The sequence below is a fragment of the Rhinichthys klamathensis genome, unplaced genomic scaffold (genome assembly GCF_029890125.1).
Source record: "Rhinichthys klamathensis goyatoka isolate OS25496 unplaced genomic scaffold, OSU_Roscu_1.1 h1tg000136l_1, whole genome shotgun sequence".
NCBI lineage: Eukaryota > Metazoa > Chordata > Actinopteri > Cypriniformes > Leuciscidae > Rhinichthys > Rhinichthys klamathensis.
Genome location: NW_026606671.1, coordinates 994,144 through 1,017,158, shown reverse-complemented (window position 1 = coordinate 1,017,158; position 23,015 = coordinate 994,144). Strand labels below are relative to the sequence as shown.

General features: G+C 39.5%; 1 protein-coding gene across 3 annotated transcripts in view; it reads right to left on the bottom strand.

The window, feature by feature from the left end:
• ldb2a (LIM domain binding 2a) overlaps positions 1-23,015 on the bottom strand; it is a 60,703-nt gene that overhangs the window by 12,023 nt on the left and 25,665 nt on the right. For all 3 annotated transcript variants that reach the window (XM_056257245.1, XM_056257244.1, XM_056257243.1), the window contains exons 3-4: positions 5,484-5,656; positions 2,931-3,053 (exon numbers count right to left, since the gene is read on the bottom strand). In XM_056257245.1, the coding sequence (XP_056113220.1) occupies positions 2,931-3,053; positions 5,484-5,656 (296 nt within the window). The remainder of the gene's footprint in view (positions 1-2,930; positions 3,054-5,483; positions 5,657-23,015) is intronic.

The window sequence follows — 23,015 nt, the reverse complement described above, 5'->3', positions numbered from 1 at the left end:
CTGAAAACATTTTTGATTCAGATTTTGGGCATTGGATCAGGGGTGTGCTGCAGCTGCTAATTAATATTGATTGACTAAATGTAAATTGAAATGTTAGAGTGAATTTCAGTATGAATTACAAACTAATGCAGTTTTTGTTCTTACTGGTAAATTATTGACTAGATTCATCAAGGTAAATTGTGTTAAGCAGCATGAGATGATTGATACAGCAATGACATCAGCCAATCATTGAGCTCCTGTCACTTGATTGGTCTGGGCAGTGTAAACTAGCAGAGTAGAGCAGGGGTATTCAATTACATTTCCAAGTGGTCCGGTCTCTACATATACTTCCCAGTGAAGTTCAAGACAACACATTTTGTAGAATAGTTCTAAATTTCCATCTTGACAGCAGTAGTACTTTGTAAAAAAAAAAAAAAAAAAAAAAAAAAAAATTCTATTTGGATTTGAATATTAAAAGGTAAGATGAGATGTTTTATCAGGCTATTATTATTTTTACACTACAGTGTGTATGGCAGAAGGCCATGTGACAGAAAATACTGTATACTGTATGGGGGTTCAGGGTTTTTCTCTTGAAGTCAGGACCATTTGTATATTTAGCTTAAAATGAGTATCTAAAATACAAACAAGCAATGCACATAATAATCAAAACACTCTCATCTTGAGCAGAAAACAGTAATTCTAGTCATTTCAAAGTTTTAGTTGTCTCCTTGCCATCAACAAATAATTGTCCCAATTATAACATTGTTTATTATGAAATGCAATTGACACATTGATTAATAATGTTAAATGTAGATAAAAAAAAGTCTTATAAAAACTTGTCTATTTGGACGGGCCGGAATAATATAATCAAAATAATTGTATTTGCTGCATTCTTATTTTCGGCAGTGTTTTAGAGAAAATATCAATCTATTTGCTGCTCACCGTGTTTCTGCTACTGTTGTTAAAATAACTGCGTCATCTCTTATAGTGGCGATTTAGCGGGAGAGAGAAGCAACACGCAAAGAATGGAAAGGGCTCGAATCAAGCTCTTGATAAAAAGGATATAGCGCCTAAAGATCATTACCATATACACGACCCTGAGCGCTTGAGGTGTGTACTGCTCTGTTTTATTTTTATTTTTATGCGTTGCTCACTTTGAAATCTAGAAACGGTTAAATGGTGCTACCGCTGTCAGTGTGTCTCATGGTCCGGTTGTAACCAGGCCAGGGTCCGGAACAGACCGCAGTCCGCTTTGAGCATCTAAAACACGGTTCCTCCAATGTGCTCATATTCTCATTAGCCTTGATCAGATGAGTTTGACTCAATTTCTTTGCAGCTTTACCCATGTGTACGAGAATGAGTTGATCAAACATGCTGCAGTAACTTTTGCACTATCCTTGTCAAAAATCTTTCAAAGCCCTTTCTCCCTCATTCACTCTCTCTCCCTCTCCACCAGAATACAAGGCCCCAAAGGGCCCAATTTAAGAGCATGTGAATTTTATAAGTTGCTGTGAACAAACTTTCTAAAACTACACTATCTCTGAATCTACAAGGGGGAGTGATGAGTTAAAACTCAAATGTGATTTAAAGCTAAATATATTGCTTGAAAAGCGATGAGTCAATAAAAGTTAAGTTTTAAAATGAGAAAATATGAACACCAGATTTTCAGTTGCTTAATTTCCTTTATCGCAGCATGTCTGCAGTGCTCATTAATTACTCATTTAAAATGACTCAATTGACCTTTTGATTGTACTTTTTTAAAAATATATTTTCCATCCAAGGCAGCTTTGATGTCTCATAAATAAACAGTTTAAAAAAAATAATTTCTTAATTTATGCCAGATGTAAAATAAGTATAATTATTCTATGCTATGAGTTCCGTTTTCCACCGTTATTTTAAACTGTAGTAATATTTCACAGTATTACTGTTTTTACTGTATTTTTGATCAAATAAATGCAGTCTTGATGAGAATGAGAGTTTGAAAAAAATTTGAGATGGTAGGTTTGAAATGGTAGTGTAACATATAAGTTAAAGGGATAGTTCGGCCAAAAATGATATTTAACACATGCATTACTCACCCTCAAGCCGTTCGAGATGCATATGTCAATCTTGTTTCAGATGAACACATTTTCAGTTATTTTAGAAAATGTCTTAGACCCTTCAGTGGATATAATGTGAAGCAATGGGGTCCACCTCCTTCAAGTCCCAAAATGTGCATACATCCTTCACAAAAGTAATCAATCCGGCTCCAGGGGGATAAACAAAGGCCTTCTGAGGGTAATCCGTGCGGTTTTGTCGTAAAATCGATCGACGCGCATTCACGGGTGATGGAAGTCGGCGTACGAGGTAGGACGTAGCGTAGGAACCGTCGTGACGTAGAACGAACGCGCCTGCGCAGCCAGAGAGCAGAGCAAAACAACGTCTACGTCACGACGGTTCCTACGCTACGTCCTACCTCGTACGCAGACTTCCATCACCCGTGAACGCGCGTCGATCGTTGCCGGAAGTCAGATATTTTCATTTATAAAGTTTTAAATATGTATATTTTTATGACAAAACCGCACGGATTACCCTCAGAAGGCCTTCGTTTATCCCCCTGGAGCCGGATTGATTACTTTTGTGAAGGATGTATGCACATTTTGGGACTTGAAGGAGGTGGACCCCATTGCTTCACATTATATCCACTGAAGGGTCTAAGACATTTTCTAAAATAACTAAAAATGTGTTCGTCTGAAAAAAGATTGACATATGCATCTCGAACGGCTTGAGGGTGAGTAATGCATGTGTTAAATATCATTTTTGGCCAAACTATCCCTTTAAGAACCAAAGATCAAAAACCGCTAAACTAAATTTTATATAGCTTTGCAAAATAGCTGATATACTGCACACACACCTCCAACCAAACCATGTGGTAGGACAGCCCTAGGATGGAGTGATGATATCAAACTCACGTGCATGGCTAGAATGCTGCGTGGGATGAGTTCCCGATACTGTCTGATGTTGAAGTGCCACGTCTTGATCCTCATCAGATCATCGAAGGCAAACTCCAGAATCAACCTGCCCTCCGTACACACCTGAGAATGCAAACATTGAGAAATCTATGATGTCTTCAAAGACTACAGTCTGCTGATATGTCCTTTGTGTTAAATGTCTCTCTCATCGTGATAAATAAAAGGTGTTTATGTTGTATACCTGAACTGAAGGCCAACGAAATGGACATACTTGAGAAGAGCTTACACAAAAACAAAACAACAAAATGCTGAATACATGCAGAGGTCATAAACCATTAGCAATTACTTAAAAATCAGGATGAGAAAAACATTTTGCTGAATTTAGAGCTGCGCTACTCATAGCCCCAATGTTCTGTTGCTGGGGCAACCGGAGGATGAGGAGGAGGAAGGGAGAGGAAGGGGGATTGGGGGGTGGGAGCGTCAGCTGATTAGTTGGCATGGCAACGGCAAAGATGTAATCCCGCCAGAGCCACTCTAATCAATGCCCTCAGCACAGATGGTCTCTGGAGGATCAACAAGAAAAGAGGCTGGCGGGAGAGCACAGCGCCATCACATGACCACACTCTTTCACATTCTCTCGCTCTCTCTCCCCACTTCTTTCATCTTCTGTATGCTTTTCCTACCCTCTGAATCGTTTTTAGCTTGTTTCACTCTTTCCCCGTCTCTCCCTTTTTGTGTCCGTCTTTCCATCCCTTGTTCAGCACCATCGCTCAACACCGTAACATGCTGGGGAAAAACTAAAAGCCTTTTCCTCTCCCTCTAAAACTGTACTGCTTCATAGCTGTGCTTCAGGATGGGTTTAAAATTTCAACCGGTCTAGCCAATCATTAGAATATTAAAATATAGGGGATTCTTCATATGATTCTTCATAGGATTATATGTCCAATAGAGGATATACACGCATAACATTAACATAACATAACATTTTCATCACATCATCATTCACTTGATTTTGGAATCTCCTTAGTCTGGCTAAAGCTAATTTCATAGCTAGCTTTTTATGTATCCTTAATACTCACAACAATACAATTAAAAAGCTTGATTGCAAATAAAACAATATGGATTTTTTTTAACAAGTTGGTTTACAAGTACACTAACTTTTAAATAAACTTTATGGGTGAAAAAGTTGTTGACAGGTGAAATGTGTTTAAAGAGTTTATTTTCACACACTACATATTCAAATGGCTTATGTTTATTTTACTTTTTATTTAGATACTTTTAAACTAATAATTTAATAATGAATTTTCATACAGTAGTTTAATCCGGATAAGAGTAAAACTATAATCTATAGACAAAAGCCATTAAAAAGTGCCAAAAATAAAGAATGCATGCTGAAATAAAATCATATATATATATATATATATATATATATAAAATAAAATAAACAGTTTCCAAGACAATTTTGACCTTTATATAAAAAAAAAAGAAAGAAAAAAAGTTTAAATCTGCCAGTTTTTATTACCATGGGACATAAAAAAATAGCCTGTAGGAAAAAAATATATATATATATATGAATTTGGTTCTCCACTCTGTACAAATACACAAATAACTACAAAATATCTGCTATTATGTTTTTGGACTATTTCTCTGAATGCAGCACAGCTGAGATTTTGTAATCAGTTCCTCAAAGACTAGTGGGTCTCTATTCCTCTGTATCTGTAATAAGTACATGGGCTCTTGTATGGATTAAAGTGGATTAGTCCATAACAGTATGTAAAAATAATCTAAAGTGCTCGATGGACAAGGTAGAAACGTAAAATCTGTTGATAAGTGGTTTAACCCGGCTCTGATGCATGATGTCCACTACAGCTGACAGATCTTTAAAAGTCATTTTTTAACCATTCAGGGTGTGACATTACATCAACCACAATGGGCTGATGACCTTTCACCTTTTTTCATAATTCTATGGCTTTTTATTATTTTTATTACTATAATGACATTTTATTATTATTTATTATTTTTATTACTATAATGACATTTTATTATTATTATTTAAGACAGCAGGAATTCAGGCTGAAAAAGTTATGAAGCATCAAGTACCTATATCTTATATTCCAGATGACCTAGACGGCCTGACCGAGGCATAAACATGTCAACAGGGAAGTGACTAATAAAATAATAAAATAAAACTGCATATTTAATCAGTAAAACAGTTAGCTGACACCTAATTTTGTCTCCCCTTTCAAATGCAAGTCTGTATTATGCTTGCTTTTGTGTCCTTGTTTTAGTGCATTCAGACAATGCAGAAAATGAAATCTCACCAACTTGATTTTATTATGTTTTTTTCTTACCATGACTATGAAACCAATCAAACGTATATGACAATACACTGTATACACAGAGTGAGTACTGAGTAAAAGATTCATAAAGAGCTTTCTCAGCAGAGTCCTAACAACCTCCATCAGTAAACACATAGAATAATAGCTGTGATTAAAGTAAATTATCAAGCCTGCCATGCACACACACACACACACACACACACACCCTCTTTACCTTGGTGAACATGGGCTTGCCGTGCTGTGTGACCATGGTGCACTGGTCGCAGTCTACAGTGATGCAGGAGTTGTGGAAGGACTCTTTGGAGTGTTTCAGGATGTAGTAGAGGTCTGACACGCCACCTTCAAATACCGTGCTGAAGTAACGAGGGATGAGGGTCCGCCCGATTGCTGAGGAGGGAGATAAGAGGTAATTTACATTGCATTTCATTTTAATGCATTACTAGATGACTCAAAATGTCTCAACATCTGTTAATTTCTCACTGTTTGTTGCGTTACATTATTAGTAAAGTAAGATGTTGATCCCCACATGCAACCCATTTCTTCCAACTCTTAGTCCTTTCAGTTTCTACACATTTTTCACAAATATGTGACATCATAGTTCAAACACACACATTTTAATTATACATTTCTATTTTTAACAGTAAGTATTTTTGTTTTTGGAGCATTTTCATAGTATCCCAGCTAAGAAAAATTCCATTTTATCATTTTGCAAACATTATGAGAACGTTGCTTTGGAATGTTCTATGAATCTTCCAAAACAAGTAGTAACATTCAAAAATCTTTAGACAAACGTCCAACTAAAACGTTTCAGGGAAAAAATGTTCCATGAACTATGTACAAATAACAATTTTGTGGAGAACATTATTAAAGAGCAGATAACTTACATCCGCACATCCTATTAACATACTGGAAGAATGTTTGTTCATAACTTGAGAAGAAAACCTTTCAAGAATGTTAGCCAAAGTTCTGAGAATGATCCCTGTAAGCTGGGATGCTTGATTTTGGGGTGGCAAACCCCTGGATTTGACTCCTAGTGCCAATCTCAACATTCATCATTTATTTATTTATTTATAAAGCACAATTAAAACAACGTAATGTTGACCAATGTGCTGTACAATCGCACAATAAAATTACACAAATAAAATGTATTTTCACACAAACAATGACTAACAACATCTGTTAAGAGCCTCTTGCCAATTAGCCTACTGAACCAAAGTATCTGGTTGTCTACTTCAAAAATGCATGTGCTTTAAATATGTACACAAAAAACTTAAGGTACAATATAGTTGGCCCCCTAAAAGTAAAACTGGGCTCTGCGATGCTGTCATGAAACATTCCTACAACATTGAAAATAGTCTGTGACAGAAAGAAAACGAATAGAAAATATGAATAGAAAAAGACAGATGAAAGGATCCTTCATTCCCACACCAAGACTGGGAATTGTTTGTTAACAATGGTTGAAGATTAGCCTAACTGATATGAAGTATGTTAATTTATTTTTGTAAACTGTTTACAGCAACCTGCCTGAGGTCTCACAAAAAGTTAAGTTGGAATACTTATTCTTCCCTGCAGCTGGAGATAATTATACAACCTTTTTGTTGTTGTTTAACAATGAACAAAGACAGAGCCCCTGTCTGGATTTGTGGCCTCGGGAATATCTGCATGGTTCTTTCCCCCCCCCCTCTTCTTATATTCTTGCTTCACTATATATATATATATATATATATATATATATATATAAATCCAGAAAGTTTGCCCTGTAACAAATCATTTCAAATCATGGTTTCCAATAATAACAAACAAACAACATCTAAAACATCAATACATTTAATTGGGAAGCAAAATTGTAAGATTTATTTTTTGAATATATCTAAATAAGTTTTTTAACTTTAACATAGATCTCACTAAATTTAGATAGAATTAACTAAATGAATTACAATGGAGTGAGAAAATTAAACTTAAATTTTTGGTAAAGCTAAGAAGATTTAGTCAGGGTTATGCTTCTTGGATTGAGTAATAGAATTGGGGAAAGACAAACTTAATTTATTATATATTCTCTCTCTCTAGAAAGAAGTGAAGTGGAGATTTAATTTTTTTTTTTTTTTTAAATGCAATGTGATGCAAAGCTGAATTTTTAGCATCATTACTCCAGTCTTCAGTGTCACATGATCCTTCAGAAATCACTCTAATATACGGATTTGATGTTCAATAAACATTTCCTATTTTTATCAATGTTGAAAACAGTTGTGCTGCTTAACATTTTGGGGAAACCCATGATACAATGTAATAATCTCTGCTGTCACTTTTGATCACTTTAATGCATCATTGCTGAATTAAAATTACCAATTGCTTTCAAAAACAAAATCTTACTGACCCCAAAAAGAATATACAGTACATATGTCTGAGTCACCTATTGAAAAGCTTTACAAAACATTGTAATGCACATTTAGCTGGACATCTTTGGCCAAGAAAGTAGCAGACATGCCCGCAGAAACAACTTGTAATTTTTGCGAGTGGCTTTGCAGTCTTAACTTATCATTTTAATATTGAAACTGAACGGACGAGCAGCCTTATCCAGCTTAGCGTCTGATTTCAGGCAGAAATAATCCATCTTACAGTCAAACTCCCCTTTGAGAGAAATTATGTTTGTGCCTCCAGCCCTGAGGGAGCGGAACCGGGGTGGTGAAGGGAAAGAGAGAGAGAACTTCATTTACCCAGCTTCCCTTAAGACAGACGCCACTGCCGCCACTGGTTAAAACTGCACGGGCAGGAGGAGAAAATGAAACAGCTGCAAACGCGGCCTGTTTCTTAAATTGGCTAAAGTCTGGCATGACTAAATCAACACATAAATACTTGGCAGGGGGAGAGAGTGAGAAAAACGGGAGAAGAGGAAAAGGGGAGAGGGAGGGAGAGCCCTAGCTTGAGCGTATAAATGAAGGTCTCCCTAGTGGTTAAGACACAGAGTGAGCCGACGACGAGAGCTGACTGTTAATGAGAGAGTGCGAGAAAGAGAATGGTAGAGCGCTTCGAAGGGACAGTGAAAATAAATATGAAATGATCATGAATGGAAAAAAATGGCACAGAATACAGGTGCACAGAAAGCACTACAGGGAGGGAAGGAGAGGAAGAAAGTGAGAGAGATACAAAATGAAAGGCTGACAGGCAGGGTGACGGCGAGGGGTGTCATGCTGAAGGGAGATGTTGTTTCTGCAGGCACACCTGACTGCCTGCTAAAGTTCTAGAGCACTGTGGCATAGCGGACGCTATGCCTAACCAAAGGGCATAAAATCACACAGACACACTCGCACACACCAGTGAAAACTAAAATAACAGGCGAGCGTGTGTGTGTGTATGCATGGTGGTACCAGGGCAGCTTGAACACACAAGGAGCTCTTTAATTCCTAGAGAAAAGCCATCCAGGAATAACTGGATTGTGCTAACCAAACAAACCTTAACCAATTGGTCTATTTTAACATCATATACATCCAGTCTTTAAATACATGGTAACCTATTGCCAGGAGTCCAGGAGTCCTGTTGGTTTTCAACTGCTGACATTTTTTAATGAAAATTTCTTGAAATACCACTATATTATCCAGGGATTGACCTCCACTGCAACAGAGATTATGGATATTCTATAAATAAGACTTGCTTAAGTGACTTTTCAAAGTAATGCATTACAATTCTGTGTTACTCCATAAAAAGTAACTAATTGCATTACTTTTTATGGAAAGTAATGCGTTACTTTACTTTTGCGCTACTTTTTCTCACCTGGGCATAAAGTATATTTGTGTTTTTTAACATATACAAAGTTCTGTAATGAAACTTTAGATGGCGCAGGCTAATAGGTCCTTAACTCAAACGCTTGGAATCATATCATTCTCTATAGGGCACAGCTGATTGGCTCCTGCTGTATCAGTAGCCAATGAGCTAGTGTGCCTTAGCAGTGCAGAACGCTTTCTGAAACCCTCCACCTTCCCCAGCTCCACCTGTATAGATCTGTTACGGGTAATTCATGCTATATTGTACAACAGCAGCATGTCTGTCTTGCTCACAGCAGCGTGTCGTGTATGTATTGGCAGTAGCAAGTCCTGAACTTTCTCTGCAGCAGCAGCAGCAGCAATAACCAACAGAGCAGCATAGCAGATCTATTCCGCCAAGACCAAATACTGTATATCAACATTGTCATACCCATTACCATGCCAAACACTTTTAGTTTATTCAGTGTTAATACTGAATCTGGTTTTGTGCAAATCAGATGAGTAAATGCATGCACACATTTTAGTCGATCTACAACTCGATCTATTTAAAAGTAATGCATTACTTTACTAGTTACTTGAAAAAAGTAATGGATTATGTAACCTGTGTTTCTTGTATTGCGTAACCCCCAATAATGTTAACGCCTACACACAAATTACCACATTACTCTGAAATATATAGGCCTACTGTATATATTAGGAGTGGGGGAAAAAATAGATTCTTAGATGCATCGGACGTGGACGATTCTGAATCGATTCACAAATATCAAAAATAGATTTTCAAAAAAAAAAGAATAATTTTATATATATACTGTATATATATATATATTTATAATAACGTAATATTGACGGAACGCAAAAGACGGAACTCTGAAGCGCGGAAGTGCAGTGCCCGGACCGTCTGTGGCGTGCACTGTAACAGAGACGCGAGTCACGCGATGGCTGAGCGCGAAATCCAAACACCCTCTTCGTTAAAGCTGCAGTCGGTAGATTTTTGGGGGTTAAAAATGATCCAAACTAAAATCTTAGCAATGTTAATAAAATATATTGTACGTTAATTCTTTATGGATCATTACTTGGTACTTTTAAAGCAAAGTATTTATAGTCTCACACACACACACACACACAAAAGATTCTGATTAATCGCTTTAGCATCGAATCGCAGCCCTCTGAATCGTAATCGAATCGAATCGTGAGGTGCCTAGAGATTCCCACCCCTAGTATATAACCTGTAACTTCTTGTGCCAGTAATAACCAATAAAAAGGAAATACTTTTCTTAGGTCTTTTTCAGTGAAAGCTTAATCTCCCCACTCATACTGGCACTGTTGCACACTTGTTTATTTTTTCATGCTGTATTCATTATCATTTGTGCCAGATAAGAAAGAAATGGCGAAAGGTCCTAGTGGGATGTAGATTTTCCTTTGCTACCTTTAGAGGGAGCACTTCAAACAGTCTAGCCTCAGTGGGATTCTGACAATAACCCACATGTTTTTCTGAATCTTTTTTGCCTGAGCATGTGTGGCTCTTTTTGCGTGTTGTGAGGGGACTCCAGACTGATTGGCCCATCAACAGAAGCGAGCACTCCAGAGATTGGATTAAGCAGTCACTTGTTTCGGCTAACACGTCGTGCAACATATGCCTCTCAAGTAATGTGTACCCAAACACGCAATTTACAAATAATTAACGTTGTGTTAATTAGGCACATTAATTCACGCAGTGCGTAAGCTCCAGGACGGATGCCAGCACTCGCAGCCAAAAAGACAGGAGAGGAGTTTCGTTTCAAGTGGCACAGCAGACGGAGAGGAGAGGGTGAGAAGGACAGAGAGAGAGGCATTGAAAGACACAGAGGGGTGGACAGAAAGGTTATGCAGAGAGACAGGCAAAACATACGTAAATAAAAGACAGACCGAAGTGATTTTGCATGCAAACAAAGGTCAAACTTTTCTCTTTTTAAAATAAAAACCATTGTGATTATTTTCTCACCCTCATGTCGTTCTAAACCCATATGACTTTCTATCTTCAGAAATTCTGAAGACTTGCACCAGTTGCTCTTATCCATGCATTTACAATGAATGGTGACTGGTGCTTTCAAGCTTCAAAAAGACAACAAAAGCACCATAAATGTATCATAAAAGTGGTCAATATGACTAGTGCACTATCTTTTAAGTCCTCAGAAGAAGTCATACAAGGGCTTCATGTGATGCCAACATTTAAGTCGTATTCACTGACAATTTTGACATTATGTTCTTGCTGCATTCAATCAGATTCTTTTCAATCAGAACCTATTGAATCTCATCATTTCAATTAATCATAAATCTTAAAAATGAATCAGTTCTTGAATTCACTGTGAATCACAGCTGGTCACAGTGGTTTCCAGCTCACTGGAGCTCACTGTCATGTGCATCACTTATATGATGTTTTTGCTTCTTTGTTGAAGCTTTAAACCCTCAGGTTTCAAGGCGACTGAATATATGGAAAAGTTCAACCAGTATAACTCTTCAAAACATCTTTTGGTGTTACACAGAAGAAATAAAATCACGGTTTGGCCTGCTCTGGTATGATTATAGAACAAATGCAGTGCTCTGCAGTAAAAAAGCATGCTGGGAAAAGAGTATATTGTGAGAAGGAAAAAGAAGTGCATTACCTCCAAAAAGCTAAGTCTGACCTATACTTCATCACTTTTAATTTTATAAACCTAAAACCACAGAGCTATGTTATAAAACATCTGGAAAGGTTTTAAAATAATAATAATAAAGCCACTTACACGCTCAGTTCTGAAACCTATGGGAGTTGTCTTTTTATGGATCATATAATGTAGGCAACTTAATTTTGACGCTTCTTCACTGTGAAGACAATCCCATAAGGCACCGTGACAAATTCAGGTGGAAAAAATAAATACAAGATGGCGGATGAAGGTAGAGAATGTTGACTATAAACACAATTAATTCAATACTAAAAAGTAATCAATACAAATAGTTTAAAATAATTATTATAAATAATAAAATAATGATTATTTACCCCAAACTATTAATTTCTATTATTAATATATAATAGAATTGGGGTTGGTAAATAATTTTTGTTTCTGAAAGAAGTCTCTTATCCTCACTAATGCTACAATTATTTGATCAGAAATACAGTAAAACAGTAATATTGTTGACTATTACAATTTAAAATAAATTTTCTATATTAACATTTTTCGAAATATATTCGTTTATACTTAATTCCTTCAGCAAAGCTGAATTCTCAGCAGTCATTACTCCAGTCTTCAGTGATGAACATGATCCTTTTTTGTGGAAACAGTGACAGTTTTTCCCCAGGAATTTTTGATGAATAGAAAGCATTTATTTTTAGATATAATTTTTTTTAACAATATATAGGTCTTTACTGTGGTTTTGGATAAATTTGATTTCATATTTTTATAGATATATCAAATATATTTTATCCCAAATTTGTTTGTTTCAAAAAGTAGGCATCTCACTAGTTTTTGGAACAGTGGCTGGGATGGCTTTCCCCGGGTGAGATCCCATTAAAAAACAGGTGAATATTTTTAGAACTGAGGAAATGCTGAAAAGAACTGCAACAACAGCATCATTAATTGTGCTTCAGCATTATGGGAAGGGAATATTGCACCCAGTTTTTAGGTCACACTGTGACTTTCCAAACAGCAGGCCAAAAAGTGCACAATCTTGCCTGCTATGAGCGAGCTAAACTTTATTTCCACCATTACAAATAACTTGTTATTTATAAAGTGTGCGCTGTAAGAACTTACGAGGTTGTAGCAACAAACTATGAAGAAAGTAAAAATGAAGAAAGGGTGTCAAAGCTCGGCACAACAGTGAACTTATCAAACACCACAACTGCGGTTTTACTTATTTGACTTCAATATTGACTGACTGGAAGAAGCATCCAACATTTTCATTTGGCACGAGACACTCACAGTCAGGGTTCCAAAAAGAATGTGGTTTTAAAAAAAGGTTAAAAAAAGAGAAGAACAGCTCTCACCCTGCCCTTCCTTGTCAGTAATTATCTCTCTGGGGACAATCGCTCCATTCCAAAACACAACCCACACTTACATTCTCTCTCTCTCTCTCTCTCTCTCTCTCTCTCTCTCTCTCTCTCTCTCTCTCTCTCTCTCTCTCTCTCTCTCTCTCTCTCTCTCTCTCTCTCTCTCTCTCTCTCCCTCTCTCCCTCTCTCCCTCTCTCCCTCTCTCCCTCTCTCCCTCCTTCCCTCTCTTACACACACACACACACACACACACACACACACACACACACACACACACACACACACACACACACACACACACACACACACACACACACACACACACACACACACACACACACACACACACACACACACACACACACACAATAAAAATGCAAAAGCAGCTCCCATGACTCCATGTTTTACCCTCTCTGGTGGGACAGTTAGATTCAAAGTGTGAATTATGAATAGGTAACGATTAGGTATGGGTTCAAATAGAGATTTGAGAATATACAGCCTTACCCTCTCAGAGGAGAACCTGGAGAGGTGAAACTAGAATAATAATATATACCAGAGAGAATGATTTGTCAAAAGATTGTGTAGTGCTTTTGCTATCTATCTGATCATTTGCTAGTTTCCAGTTCAATCAACTATTAACCTCTGTTTGAAATAATTCTGCTGTTTACAATATGCAATTCAAAATTTCCAGGGATGTCAAAAGTATAGTCTAGTAATAAGCCATGCCACTGTTTTCATTTACATAATTAAATATAAGCAATTGGTTGTATATTTGCCAATATAAATCTGGTTCCATGCACCTTGATAATATAAAGGCAAGGAAATAAGTGAGGAAATAGTTAAGGAGGAACCTAAATGAACACACAGACACACGTTGGGTGTCCATGATTAATGGGGACTTTCCATAGACGTAATGGTTTTTATACTAAAACTAAATTCTATCCCCCTACTCCAACCCTACCCCTATACTACATATCACGACCAAAAAATTACCCCACAAGGTCAAAATTACTTGTATATACGTATATACTATAACATAGAGAATGGCAACACACACACACACACACACACAGCACTAGTATGGAATTTAGTGCCCAGAATATGAAATATTCATCTTTCATAAAACTTTAATTCAATCCCTCTTTCTCTCTCTTCCTTCCTTTCTCCCTATCACTCAAACTTTCGTCAAAGTGCATTGATCTCAGAGAATAAAAAAATATTTTGGGCAAAAAAAAAAAAAGCTAACATGAAATGATGACATATACATAGTCGATTGGGCGAACAAGAATTTGGTTAAGCTCAAAATGTCTGTCTGGAGTGCCTGAACAACCCAAACGCTTGGGTTGGTCTTCCTGCTGATGAGTCTGACAGTTCCCTTTCGAGAGGTCTCTCGTATTGCGTAAGTTAGCTTACGCTATGGGAAAAACTCACACGTGAAAAGTTGCACACGGGAGCTGCAGCTGAACAGCGGACATATAGCTGAGCGTCTAGCGCGCTCACTGGCTGTGCTGCGGCAACTGTAAACATATGGTGAGGCGGCTAAGATGCGCGAACCAATCAGGTCGCTTCGCACCAGGGCGCATTATAGTCCGCCAGTATGGGCATGGCTTATAGCTATATAAGCCCTCATTTTCGCCATAGAATTCAGATTTAATCTCCTTCAGTAAGTTCCACTTCGCTAACCTCCAGTTGAGAAGCCTTCACCGCCGCCGCCGAAAAGCCTTCAGCGGAACAAGCCACCTGCTAAGCAGCTCTGAGGACGCCGGCTTCCTGGTTTTTTCGCTGTGGAGAAAGGATATGAGAAAATTCCCCCCCTCGAAGATGCAGTGGCCGCGCACCTTTGCCTGCCACCGCTATGGGATGGAAAGCTAAAGCAACTCACCGGTCTAAGCCTTGCCGTACCACTTCAGCTCTCGCTGGCCGAGCTTATACGCCTCCGCTGGTCAAGCTGCTTCGGCGCTTCACACCATGGCTGTCCTCCAGGTTTTTCAGGCCAAACTTCTCCGCTCTATGGGCGAGTCTGGTCCTGACCCAGAAGCTTTCAGGGACCTGCGCAGCGCCACAGACCTGGCTTTGCGCGCCACTAAATCAACCGCCCAGGCGATTGCTAGAAGCATGGCGAACTTGACGGTGCTAGAGCGACATCTCTGGTTGAACTTAACGGAGATGAAGGATGCAGACAGGGCTGCCTTCCTGGACTCCCCTATCTCCACCACCGGCCTGTTCGGCCCAGCGGTAAAGGGTTTCGCGGAGCGTTTCACCGAGGTACAGAAAGTGTCCCAAGCAATGCGCCACTTCCTCCCTAAACGTTCCAGCTCTTCTTCGGTCCGCCACAAGAAAGCGCCGCTCCCTCAGCCAGCAAAGCCAGCGCCACCGGTCTCTCAGCCCCGCCCAGCGGCTGAAGTCCATCACTGCTCTCATTCAACGAGACAACAGCAGTTCCCAGAGCGCCGGGGACCCCGACCCAAGATTGTGTTGGACCCCGAGCCTCGGAAGCCTTCCTAGCCCGGATGACAGGAAGGAAAAGAGAGTGGCTGAGTCCTGCCGCGGCCGGACCACCCTCCAAAAAGCCTTTTACACATCTCCCAGTCCCCTCTTTAGTTCAGGCGGCTGGAGAGCCATCCTCGGAATATCAGAATGGGTATTGAACATAATAAAACGAGGCTACTCGCTACAGTTTGCTCGCAGACCCCCGCGCTTTCTAGCAGTGGTCGAGACATCAGTGAGAAGCAACGTAACTCACGAACGGGGAGTTCAAGTGTTGAACTACCTCTATGATTGGCTGGTTATAGCCCAATTGGAGGCGCAGTTAATAACTCACAGATACTGGCTCCTCAGCCATCTAGAATGCCTAGGTGTCAGGATCAATGCTTCCAAAAGCGCACTGTCTCCCAGCTAGAGTATATCTTTTCTGGGGACAGTCATAAATTCTATACAGATGAGAGCACAGTTTACGTCAGTGCGAACGCTCACCATCCAGCGTCTAGCGGCATCGTTCAGAGCAGGCGCTTGCGCGCCTCTGAAGAGATTGCAGAGGATGTTAGGCCTCATGGCCTCAGCATCATCAGTACTCTAGCTGGGTCTACTGTATATGCGTCCCCTCCAGCACTGGTTAAAACCCCGTGTACCGGCTCAAGCGTGGCGATCTGGCCACTTACGCATCAAAGTGAACCACGGCTGTGTTAGAGCCCTGGCTCCTTAGAAAGCAGCCGGCTGGTATCAGTCCGGCGTGAGTTTGGGCGTGATTTCGAAGAGGAAAGTGATCTCGACAGACGCTTCCAACATAGGTTGGGGGGCCCTATACAAGGGCAGGCCCATCTCCGGCCTTTGGTCGAGCCCGGAGAGGCGCCTACACATAAACTGTCTAGAGATGAGAGCGGTCACTCTTTCACTAAAAGCTTTCCTCCCATACATAAAAGGTCACCACATCTTGGTCCGGACGGACAACATGTCATTGGTTTCCTATATAAATCACCAAGGTGGACTCAGGTCGAGCAACCTGCACACCATGACCAAACACCTGTTGCTATGGGCCCAGCTCAACCTGCGCTCGCTGAGAGCGGAGCACGTGCCAGGCATTCTGAACCAGGGTGCGGATATGCTATTCAGAGACAATGTCCCCCCGGGGGAATGGTCTCTGCACCCGCAAACGGTTCAGCTGATATGGAGCATCTTCGGCGAGGCAGAGGTCGACCTCTTCGCCTCAGAAGACAACGCTCGTTGCCAAACATTTTTCTCCGAGGGCAGGGACGCGCTGGCCCATGACTGGCCAAGCCGCCCGCTGTATGCATTCCCTCCGGTCACGATGCTACCTCAGGTCATCGAACGGTTTAGGGAGAGCAAGTGTGCAGTGCTCTTGATAGCCCCTCTCTGGAAGAACCAGCTATGGTTCTCCAAGTTGACTCAGCTGCTGTAAATAGCCCCTTGGCCGAGAGACCTCCTCACGCAGGTGAAAGGGACGATCTCGCATCCCCGTCCCGACTTGTGGGCCCTCCATGTATGGCCCTTCAACGGGTATCTGGGAACCTCCCGGAAAGGGTGCTAAATACCATTACTGAAGCAAGAGCGCCTTCAACCTGGCGTCATTATGCTCTAAAATGGTCAGTGTTCTCCGGCTGGTGCACATCACGGAGCCTGGACCCCTACTCGTGCGGAGTGACAAGGGTACTTTCCTTTCTACAAGAGCTTTTGGACGCGGGTCGCACCCCCTCCACGCTCAAAGTATATGTGGCGGCCAGAGCAGCACTTCATGTGGCCGGGCAATCACTGGGAAGAAAGACCTAGTCTTGCGCTTCCTCAAAGGGGCCAGAAGGCTAAACCCGCCTCGACCCCCCTCTGTACCTATCTGGGACCTCTCCATGAAAGGAGCCCCTTTCGAGCCGCTTCAGTCTGCTGACCTGAAGCCTATTTCGCTCAAAACTGCTCTCTTGCTAGCACTGGCATCAGTCAAGAAAGTGGGTGATTTGCAAGCACTCTCAGTGAGCGCTTCCTGCCTTGAATTCAGGCCCAACGACTAGGGATGTCCCGATCAGGTTTTTTGGCCCTCGAGTCCGAGTCCGAGTCATTTGATTTTGAGTATCTACCGATACCGAGTCCCGATCCGATACTTATATAATACATAAAAAAAGAATAAAGAAGGGAGAAAAAACAGATCCAGGATGTTCCTTATTTTTTATTTAATTCACCTTATTTTAACATTCAACAACTCTGTTAACAAACAGAGCACTTCTGTGAGGTAGCTTGAACAATCAAGTAATAAATAACATAAAATCTTCACTTTTGGACTTTAGTGCAACAGTAAATATAGAAAAAAAGTCTAATATAAAAACAAATAGCACCTCAACTTAAAATACCCGGCAGGCATGTAAACAAAAAATAAAAATGTTTTAAAAGTGTAAAAAAAAAAAAAGAGAATATAGATACACATTAGGGGTGTAACAGTTCACAAAATTTGCGGTTTGATGCGATACAGCAATAAGAAAGAAATGCCAGAGAAATGTCCTATTTATTAAAAGAAAAACTATTTTTAAATAAGTTTGAGTTTTCCTACATCTTGAAACTTTCAGGTTTATAAATGGGGGTAATCTTTGAAGGATGAACAAATAATGTTTTGGTAATCACATTAAAAATAACATTTAAATATATATTTATATAATATTTGAGTTTTGAAGTGCAACATTAAATCCATGTTCATTCACGGCACAATGTTTCTCCTGGTGTCCACGTCAGCGCTGTTTGATCATCTAATAGAGATCTACGGTTAATAACAGAGAAATGTGAATGCTTCTCACTAGATCTCGCAGCGATGTTATTACTTCAGTGGCGAACTCAAATGTTTTCTTCACTGGATCTCTCAGCACAGTGTCGCTTGATCTCGCGCTGCACAGATGTTGCTGGTCCGAACTGATAAACGGTCCGTGAAGCACAATGAGTAGCGAAGATTCGTTCCGCTTTCATTACGTTTGCCATTTGATGTTGCGCAACGTTGTGGTGATCGCGCCAGCGCGGATTTTGTCTGCAGGAAAAATGGTCCTAGGAATCGTTCGGTTTGTATGCGTACCGAACCGGAAGCCTTAGTACCGAAACGGTTCAATAATTACGAATACATGTACCGTTACACCCCTAATTTACATATATCCGAGTCCTGATCGGGAGGTAACGTCCGATTCCGATCGAGTCTGAAACCACGTGATCGGGCCCGATTTCCGATCGCGTGATCGGATCGGGACATCCCTACCAACGACTCCAGAGTTGTCCTTAAGCCAAGGCACAGGTACAGCTTGGCCCTTTATACGGCTCATTACTGGTCTGGCCTCTATTAGGACTCATAACTTTACTCTTCTATGAGCCTCGGGCACTTGGCCCTAGGCAATAGTTTGGGGCAAAGTTTTTAAGCACGCACAGCGTTTTGAAAGGGGTTCCCATGGCGTATGCTAACTTACGCAATACGAGAGACCTCTCGAAAGGGAACGTCTCGGTTACTAACGTAACCTCGGTTCCCTGAGAGTAGGAAACGAGTATTGCGTAACCCACCGTGCTACTGTGTTTCGATCAGGGGATCGCTTCAGTTGATTTAACCTGAATTCTATGGCGAAAATGAGGGCTAATATAGCTATAAGCCACGTCCATACTGGCGGCCTATGACGCACCCTGGCGTGAAGCGACCTGATTGGTTCGCGCATCTTAGCCTCCTCGCCATAGGTTTGTGCAGTTGCCGCAGCACAGCCAATGAGCGCGCTAGACGGTCAGCTATATGTCTGCTGTGCAGCTGCACTGCGTTTTAAAAAATGTGGCTTCAATATTCTCGAGAAAAGGAGTTTTTCCCATAGCGTAAGCTAACTTACGCAATACTTGTTCCCTATACTCTCAGGGAACCGAGGTTACGTTAGTAACCGAGATGTTTTCTGCGAGTCATATCGACAACTTTTATGATACTTTTATTCTGCTTATTGCTTTTTTTGGAGCTTCAATATGTTCAGATTCAATATGTTCACTATGAACTGAAGTTTAACAAGAGCCACATAACGATTCTCCAAAAAAAATATATATTTTTGTGTTCCACTGAAAACAAAACAGCATATAGGTTTGGCACGCAAGAGGATAAGTAAATGTTGACCTAATTTTACATTTTAGGTGAACTACTAAAAAAATTCTTGGTCATATCTCAATGTGGGTTTGAGTTATTTTAGAGGTCAGAGTGTCTCAAATGATCTGTGCGACGGTGACTGATTGGAAAACTGACCCAGCAGATAAAAATATTGTGATTGTGATACACCACAGAGAATATTCTGACTCATCACATCTCGTTCTCATTGATGTGGAGGATGGGTAGAGAGCGAGAGAGGGAGGTTGTCTGATAGATTCCGAATTCTCCCCTCTTCAGCGGTAATCCCTGAAGACATCCGCGCCAAAACGAGACACAGGCGAACAGCTCCACTCACCCACAACCGCCCTCACAACACGCTTGGCCTCACACCACTGCCTTTGTGTGTGTGTGTGTGTGTGTGTGTGTGTGTCTGAATGTGTGCTGTGCTTTTCCCATGAGTCCTGATCCACACCTCCCCCCTTTCCCCTCCATCCATAATTCAGGAGAGGCTGGCTTGGCCCACACTCTCTCCCAGCTACACTGCTCATGGGGCACATGCTTCCTCAAGGGCTCCCGGACGGATGCCACCAATACCGTATCAACCAGTATGACTTCCCATCATCTTCCAGATTTGATTTATTGAAATCTCTATCCTCCATCAACATGGAAACAGTGACTAAATAAGAGACAGCTGGAGTTGCACTTTCAGTATGGCAATATATATGGGGAAAAGTTTTGGAAGTGAAAAACACATTTAACCATGTAAAGCCTGACATATGAAATAATCAAAAAAATGGAACAGTTTATTGAACCTTTAGACAAAATATTTTAAAAAGTTTGGATGTTTTTTTGTGTGCTTAGTATCACATTACATTAGGCTTTTACGGCTCATATATTATGATATAGGAGAATATTTAGATCTTAAGGAGGGGGGAAAAACACCTCAATTTTATTTAGAGGTCCAAACTGAGCAAAAATGCAATTTGGTCAGTTGCAGATATTTACATGGCCAAAAATTAAGGTGAAATTCTGTAATGTAAATCAATTAGACCTTTATAAAAGTATAGAAGACTACTAACATAAAATGCATATAAAAACATGGCAAAACATATGATACAATGATGACTGAGAGATAAACAAATAAACGTTCCTCAAAAGTATGATCACTGTTATTCACAAAATAATCTCTAAGGCTTGATTACTGTAACGCTTATATGCCAGAATTACTTCTCACCTAAAACTTACATATCAGATCTTTTGAGCCTCCATTCTGCTGCTAACTGTTCCAAAATTGTGATAAAAAACTAAAGGCGACAGGGCTTTTTCAGTACGTGCACCAAGGCTTTTGATTACCTTCCCTTTCTTAAGGTTTTCTTTTTCAGATATCTGCATTTAAAGAATCTCTTAAAACGTATATTTTCTCTCAGGCTAATTCATAACTTGGTTATATTGGTATTTTCCTAGTCTGGTTTCGCTCTGCATTATATTTATTAGATCTTTTCTGATAATAATAGTATTTATTTGTATATTATTCTTAGTTTTTTTGCAGGATGATGCTCTATCCTATGTAGTGCAGAACTTTGGTCATCATTCATGTTGTTTTTAAGGTGCTAAATAATTGAAATTTGACCTTGATCATAATTGATTCTCACATTTGACCTTTTAAGCCTGTATCAAATACGATAAATGATGGAGTTAATTCCTAAATTATCGCAATAACTACAGCAAAGTTTTGGCATCTTACATTTGTAATCACGAAACATGGAAGGCAACAGTTGAACAATTTCTGTCCATTTGTGGAAGTCAATGTAATCCAAAACAAAACTGAACCCCATTGACTTTTATAGCATGGACAAAAACATTTACATTTAATCATTTAGCATATGCTGTCAGTGTCATCCAAATCGACTTACAAATGAGGAGAACAATATAAGCAATCAAACCAACAATAGGGCAACAATATGCAAGTGCTGTGACTAGTCCCACTTAGTCTAGCACAGTACACGCAGCAAATCTTTTTTATATATATAAATATATAGAATAGTAAGTGTTAGTATTAATGAGTCAAGCTGTTAAAACTGTTTTAACATTCTCCTAAATATTACAGAACAAAGAAACTTTCTGGGTTCTTTAAAGCACCAGTACATAAAGTAGATACTAAAGAACATATTGGAGAGAATTCAAAGATCATTGTGGAACATAAAAATGTTCTCCTACAGCATCACACTGTAAAACACCAACTTTTTGTTCGCAATAGGAGCACATTTACTTTGAAGATATGGGCACAATGTGATCCAAGACAATCTCTTCATCAATTATTATGTGTCAGAATGAAACATCTCCAAAGTTTCTGTTACACCACAGGACTCTTGAAGCCTGTATCATTGTCACTGTCAGGATTCAGTGCAACATTTAAGCCTCTTTTAGCCCTCTGCTGGGCTCAAGATGATGCTGTAGATATGGCCTTGTCTCTGCCGCTGATAAAGAGCATGTGGGAAGTCTTGTTCCAAGAGGTAATTCCTCCCTTTGTGCCACGATCAATCCGACACCACCCTCCCATTCCTCTTGAGTGAATTATGAACTGGGAGGGAAGGTTCCCTGCCGGGTTTGTTTAAATAACCTCCGACTTTACTGCTGTGTGCACCTGACGCCGGGCCTACAGGAACAATGCCTCACATCAGGTAGAATAAGAGATAGAATGCTTGAGGATGAGATCGACAGAAAATGAGGGTACTATGGAAGGAGGGTCAAAAAAGTACAAAGATAAAGGCTTAAGGAATATAACAAATCTGGTTTCTATATCACATTAATGTTTATTTTACTTTTAATTAATTATTTTTTACCACCAAATAACTGATCATATATCAATTTAATATACACTATACTGTTCAAAAACTTAAGGTCAATAAGATTTATTTTAAAAGAAATTAATAATTTTATTCAGCAATGATGCATTAAGTTGATCAAATGAAGAGATTTATAATGTTACAAATGATTTCCGTAAGTTCTTTTGAACTTTCTATTCATTAAAAAAATCCACAAAATATTAAGTAGCACAACAGTTTTTAACACTGATTAGGAAATGTTTTTGAACAGCAAATCAGCATATTAGATGATTTCTGAAGGATCATGTGACACTGAAGATTGAATTAATGGCTGCTGAAAATTCACTTTTGCATCACAGGAATAAATTACATTTTAAAATATACTATTTTAAATTGCAATAATATTTCACTACATTACTGTTTTTACTGTATTTTTTTATCAAATAAATGAAGCCTTGGTTTGCATAAGAGACTTAAAAAATCTTTTGAATGATTATAAACAAATAAAAAATGTAAAACAAAAGTCTCAGGTTTATGTACTATATAACCCGGTTCCTTGAAAATAGGAACGAA